The sequence below is a fragment of the Echinops telfairi genome, unplaced genomic scaffold, assembly GCF_000313985.2.
Source record: "Echinops telfairi isolate 266 unplaced genomic scaffold, ASM31398v2 ScPeMD7_2291;HRSCAF=2852, whole genome shotgun sequence".
NCBI lineage: Eukaryota > Metazoa > Chordata > Mammalia > Afrosoricida > Tenrecidae > Echinops > Echinops telfairi.
The window spans coordinates 18,634,955-18,641,714 of NW_022106189.1; the positions used below are offsets into that span (position 1 = coordinate 18,634,955).

Here is a 6,760-nt window from a genome sequence, read left to right on the forward strand (position 1 = left end):
GGCAATGATCAGGCCTTTCTCTGACTCAGTCAGCCTTCGATGCAGACCCTGGTGCCACCCAAGGGCCTACCACTCAGTATGAAGGAGGCCTACACTCCTGCTTTGTCTCATGCACTTTGGACATGTGATCAGGAGGGACCCATCCCTGGGGAACGCATGCTTCCTAGAGGGGCAGTGACAAGGGGAAGATGCTCGGTGAGAGGGGTGGACGCTGTGGCTGAAACCATAGACTCACACAGCACAACTACTGTCAGGGTGGGTCGTACAGGACCAGGTACAGTCCATCCAACCATCCGTCCATCCATCCTAGGGTACAGAGGGACACTAGGAGTCCTAACCTACTGACAGCCACCACGCTGAACCCTTCTCTGGTGTTGCTGTGCCCACAAAGGTGCCCAACTGACCCCAGAAGCCTCACCCATCCTCCCTCTCTCCCTGCCAGCCCTGTTCACCATGGGTGGTAACGGCGACGGACAGCCCTGCAAGTTCCCGTTCCGCTTCCAGGGCACATCCTATGACAGCTGTACCACGGAGGGTCGCACTGACGGGTACCGCTGGTGCAGCACTACCGAGGACTATGACCGAGACAAGAAGTACGGCTTCTGCCCTGAGACCGGTGGGTGTGCCCGAGCCTGATCCCCGAGGGGCCCCCATCTGCCTTTCCCTGCATGGGGAGCTAGTCGGAATTCTGAACGTGGCCACTGGAACCAGACCACCCACCCCTGGCATCAGCAGCCAACAGACCAGCCCAGGACCCCTCCCTGACTGCTGCCCTTTGCTCTCCGCCACCCTGGTGGTCATGTCTCTCTTCCCTGGCCTTTCTTGTCCCTCTATAGTTGGCTTTCTGTAAGAACTGCCCTGGAACTCTAGTCTGTTTCTCTGTGAGCCCTGCCCCTGCCTGCTGGCACCCGTGGGTCCTGCGGGAGCCACTCATTGTTTAGGGGGGCAGGTTGACACTATCAGTTCTGTCTGGTTCCCTTTACCTCAGCCCCTGGGCTCCCAATCCTGGGAGACTAATGGTAGCTCTGGAATCTGCCTGCGTTCCAGTCCCAGCCCGGACACTTCCCAGCTGCCTCTGCTCCAGCGAGTGACTTCCGGAATCTTGCTGAGCTCTGCTGTCCCCTGGCCTGGGGTGGTTGTGGGGTCGGGGAGATGTGTCTGCAGCCCCTCCCGCAGGGCCTGGGACTGAGTGGGCACTCGGTGGGATTGGCTATCGATGCCTTCCCTGCAGCCTGACCCGTGTCCCCGACTCCACAGCCATGTCCACCGTGGGCGGGAACTCAGAAGGTGCCCCCTGCGTCTTCCCCTTCACCTTCCTGGGCAAACAGCACGAGGGCTGCACCAGCGCAGGCCGCGGCGACGGGAAGATGTGGTGCTCCACCACCAGCAGCTACGATGATGATCGCAAGTGGGGCTTCTGCCCCGACCAAGGTACAGAAACGCCCCGCCCGCCGGCCCTCTGTAGTTTGCAGCCATCTGAGCTACTCGATGGCCCCACACAGAGTGAGACTGTCCCTGCTCTGTGGCTGCTACTCATTCTGCAGCAGCACGAGAGTGCCCGCCGAATGCCACTCACAGCCGCTGGCCCACACAGCGTGACTCACCCCCTCAGGGGCCTCCCTGGGGCGGATCCTGATGTTACCCACACAGCTCTGGTGTGCAGCCCCCGGGGGCTTCTCTGTCTGCCCGGACAATCCTCCAGAGCGGGAGGTGGGCACGAGGGAGGTCTATCTGTGCCTGGCGCCGAGCCTGGGCAGCCACTCTCTTTCAGAAGGGTTTGCACCGGTCCATGGGGTCCATGGGGGAGCCAGCTCCTTGGCACTCTGGGCACTTTGGGGAGCAGGTTTCGTTGTTTGTTTAATTGTCATGACACAGATTTACCAATGCACAAATCTAGCCGAGGTCCATGCTAGCTAGTGTGACCTCAGTTGCCTGGCTCATGCTGTGCAAACGGACCCTTAACTGATGAGGCTAGATTGCCCCTCACCCCCCCATCAGAGAATTCCCAGGTGCTGCTTGCCACCCTCCCCCTTTGTAACACTCCCCCAAAGGATGGGGGGAGGGGGGGACACTGGCTGGCCCTGCTTGAGAGCAGTCAGCCAACATCATGAGTTCAGAATTCCCGGGAGCACGGACGTGCCTTCCGGCCATGGCCCAGGCTTTCGGTCGCCATGGCGATTCCTGGGCCCAGGAGCAGACGCTCCTCTCTCTCATCTTTCTGTGCCCACCCCCGTGCCCCCATCCAGGGTATAGCCTGTTCCTTGTGGCAGCCCACGAGTTTGGCCACGCGATGGGGCTGGAGCACTCTCAGGACCCTGGAGCCCTGATGGCGCCCATTTACACCTACACCAAGAACTTCCGCCTGTCCCAGGATGACATCAAGGGCATTCAGGAGCTCTATGGTAAGCTTGGCATGGAGGGCGGGCTGCCGCCCGGGTGAGAGTTATAGTGGCAGTAGAGTTTATGCACATACACACACACATATATATACACACACATAATTCACATACGTAAACTATATAAACTTTTAATGTAATGTATATGTGTGTGTGTTTATCATAAAACTACATCTAGCACAGCATTTACAAATCCGTTGGGTTGATCTTAGTAACATCAGTTGCCTGGCTCAAGTTGTGCAACCTTACCCTTGACCGATGCCAGATACACACACACACACACACACACACACACACACACACACACAGGATCCTGTGAGAGCCGGAAGTCTGTGGGACTGCCTTGCTCTTTCACAAGTCTTCTGCCTTGGGGGTCAGGGGACCGTCTGACCATCTTTCTAACACTCTAATCATTGAAGGTATTTCCATTTTCCTTCTCTGCCTGGTTTCTGCCTTACGCAGGTTCTGGCTTCCCCAGGCTTGGCTGTGTGAGTATGTGAATCATCCATGCACATACATACTCGTACACATACAGAGCTCTGGTGGTACTGTGATTCAGCACTGGGCTCTTAACTGAGAGGTTGTTGGTTCAAACCCACCAGCCAGTCTTGGGGAGAAAGAAGTGATTGGCTGGCGTTCACGGAAATGACAGCTGTGAAACCCTTTGGGGCGGTCCCACCCTATCCCACTGGGCCACGGCGAGGACCCAGCCAACAGCGATGAGACTATTTATGTCTGAGAGGGGCTTCAAAAGTCCAGGGAACAAGGAATGAAACGATGATGAAAATGTTTAACAAACTTTCTGAAGCCCCTCTTATTGTATCGCTATGATCTATCTCTCTGGGGCTTTAAAAAGTTCAATTCCATTTTCCACGAGCTCTTTGAAGGCCCCCGTATATGTGTCAGCTCTCTGCCACACAGTCACTTGTGACTCACGGCAACCCTTCAGGACAGAGTAGAACTGCTCCTTTGAGTTTCTGAGGCTGTGAATCTTTATGGGGAAGAAAGCCTCATCTTCACCCCCATGAAAGGTCTGGTAGGTTCGGACTGCTGACCTGTGGCCGGCAGCCCAATATGGAACCCACTACGCCTGCTACCAGAGTTTCGTGATGTTCTCAGTGGCACCGAGATCAGGCCAAAGTAGCGGGAGTGGCACGCTGAAGCTTGGAGAGCCACGGACTTGGGGAAGAACCCGATATCCGAGAGGCTCCGAGCGGCTCCGGATCCAGATATTTCCTCCGCCCCTTGCAGCTGACAAAGTTTGAGCAAGTTTTCCCCCTCAGGACCAGTTGCCCCAGCTGCAGAGGGTGGCTGGGTATAATGAAGAATAGGGGTTCCAGGTGTGTGAATGCTGCCCCTCCTCTGCCCTCCCAACTGCCTTGGCACTCTTGTGGGCTGAAGAACCAGAGCCTTGGCTATAAATCCTTGGGCAAGTCATTCAAGCTCAGTTTCCTTGTGTGGGAGCTGGGAGGAGTAAGGAGTGATGTCCAGAGATCGGAGCCAGCAGGGGTCTGTGAGGAGAAGTTGGTGATGTGCCAAGGCTCTGGTCTCCCCATCTTACCTGGGCTCACCCTTGGCTAGAAATACAGTCTCTGCTGACCCTTAGTAAGTTGCGTGGGCAGCTTTGGGGACTCAGCCTGGTGGGGAGAGCCCCTGAGCAGGGAGAGTCTGAGACCAGCTGTCCTTCCCCAGGGGCCTCCCCTGACACTGATGTTGGCACCGGCACTGGCCCCACCCCCACACTGGGGCCCGTCACTCCTGAGATCTGCAAACAAGACATTGTCTTTGACGCCATCTCTCAGATCCGTGGGGAGATCTTCTTCTTCAAGGATCGGTGAGTGCCCTCCTTGCCCTCGTGCCCTGTCCCCTGTGCCAGGCAGAGGACCTCGCAGGAGCACCTGGTATTAGAGCTGCCTCTGCATGTCACCCAGCCTCCTCTGAATCTCAGCTCGTTTCCACAGCAGACATCCTAAGAGTCGGTGGGTGCACTCAGGTGCCTGCTTTGGGCTGCAGTTAGGGTTCAGGTCTTCTCTGCATGCAAGTCAGTCTTCTGGGGTTCCCGAGGACTCCTGGCTGATGGCAAGAGAGTCCGTCCACACAGCGCAGGGACAGCCTACAGTCACATCACGTCTGGGAAGATTCTGTTGGCAGTAATGAGTTCTGAGCCAACCCACTACCTCTTCTGGGTGTGGCACTGCAAACTCTCAGGCCTCGATCATTCTAAAATAGGGGGAGAGCTGGGAACAGACCTTCTCTGAAGTAACCTCTACTTCAAATGGCCACATTACCCTGGGTGGGGTGGTCTCAAGGAAGAGAGAGCCAGAGAACTTCAGGCTCCCTCCCACCCAACCAATGGCAGGCTCCTCCTGGAGGATGTCATGTAGTAAGTAACTAGGGCCTGTCCATCATTCATTTCACTTCCTTCCTTCCTTCCTGCCATCCACCCATCCATCTATTCAAACACCCATCTATCCATTCATCACCCACGTACCCACTCATCCACTCATCCACCCACCCATCCATCCATAAATTTAATTTGACCCATCCATCCATAAATTTAATTTGTCCACCCACCTACCTACCCACTCCCCACCCACCCATCCATCTATCCATCCACCCACCCATCCAACCATCAATCTTTTTATCTACTCATCCATCCACCTATTCCATCTATCCATACATCCATCCATCCATCTATCCACCCAACCATCCATCTATTCATCCACCCATCCACCCACCCATCTACCCATCCATTCACCGGTTCACCCATTCATCCATCCATTGAATGGACCATATTTTTCACAAATAAAGCACTCTCATAAATAATGCACCCCCACACATATAATGCTTATAGCATGCATAGGATAATAATGCATAGGAGGGTGTGCCTCTGGCAAAAGCATGTATAATGCACGTGCTATTGGTGTAAGAATATGGCAGTAGTTAAGAACTTGGGCCCTAGAGCCAGATTATTTGGGTTAAGATCTTGAACCTGCTACTTCTGTGAGTGCTACTGTTGGTGGCCTTGTGGGGTGCCATTGAGTCATTTTGACTTGAGGTGCCTCCACGTGACAGAGTAGTCCTGCCCACCCAGTCACATTTCCTAGGCTGGGATCTTCGGAAGCAGGTGCCAAGTATTTTGCTTATGAAGCCAGCAGGTGGCTTTAAACCACCATCTTTCTGGTTAGCAGCTCAGCACTTAACCATTGTGCCACTGAGGCTCCTGGATTCGTTTCCTCATCTATTAAATGAGCCCATGGTAGGATCTGATGCTGTGCCTTGGGGCTGCTGTGAGGATTAGTATGAGCTCAGTGCTTAGAATAGTACCTGGTGAAGAGCAAGTGTTTGGTCATATTAGCCATGATTGTTGGCAAGTATTTATTGGGCACCTGGTGTGCCAAAGCCACCAGGGTGGTGGCGCTTGGGTTGGGTAATGACAAGGGTATGCTCTGGGATCAGATAGGTGTTTCTCAAGAAGAGGCCCATGGGTCACCTATCCCAGAACCTCTTGTAGTGTGAGCCTCAGAAGAACTGTGGCCTTCTGCCCCACAGAGCCTCCTCTGGGACTCTGCCTTGTAGCTGATTCCCCAAGTGAGTCTGATGCATATCAACTTTTGAGCCTCTCCTGTCCGGTTTGGGAGACAGACGGATAGAACGGGCAGTAGCATGGCAGGTGGAAAGGAAGGTGGTGGCTGAGGCAATAGCTTTTGTGCTATGTACTTATGTCAGCATGTAGGCAGCAGATGTTCATTGTCCACAGAGAATCAAGGAACGCAACTCAGCCAGAGTAATCCTTAAGCAAGACTTGGATGGAGGTGGGTGGTCAGGAGGGTGAGGGAGACAGAGGGAGTTGCAAAGGTCTGTGGTGTACATACACAAGGAGGGACAGAAAAGCTAGAAGGCGTATAGGTCTAGGGCCTCCTCTGCTTCAGGCACTAGGGGGCAGATGTCCTGCCCTTCACAGGGCTGGCCAGCCATTCGGAGGGATGACAAGAACACAGAGATGAGACTTAGAATATACTGAGCAGCCCGGTACCACCTGACTGTGAACATCCAAGCCAAGCCAATGCCGGGACTCCCAGGGGGAGGCTGGGCTGGGTGTGGTGGTCTGAGGACCACAGTTTGAGAACCCGTGGCTGAGACTAATTAGTATTTACTCCTAAAGAGAAGATGTGGACAAGCAGGGGGCAGACGGGATTGTAAACATGGGGGGGTCTGTTTACCAAGAAAGGACGGTGGGGGAGGGATGCTGGGGAGGTCCTCATGAGTGGGCATTGGACGAGTCACAGACCCTCCCCCTATGCCTGTGCCTGCTCTCACCAAATGGCATGAAGCCACTGCAACTCAGGAAATACTCCTCTGGG

General features: G+C 54.7%; 1 protein-coding gene across 1 annotated transcript in view; it reads left to right on the forward strand.

Moving 5' to 3' along the window:
* MMP2 (matrix metallopeptidase 2) overlaps positions 1–6,760 on the forward strand; it is a 28,194-nt gene that overhangs the window by 9,666 nt on the left and 11,768 nt on the right. The window contains exons 6-9 of the mRNA XM_004704665.2: positions 443–616; positions 1,258–1,431; positions 2,247–2,402; positions 4,089–4,230. Of these exons, the coding sequence (XP_004704722.1) occupies positions 443–616; positions 1,258–1,431; positions 2,247–2,402; positions 4,089–4,230 (646 nt within the window). The remainder of the gene's footprint in view (positions 1–442; positions 617–1,257; positions 1,432–2,246; positions 2,403–4,088; positions 4,231–6,760) is intronic.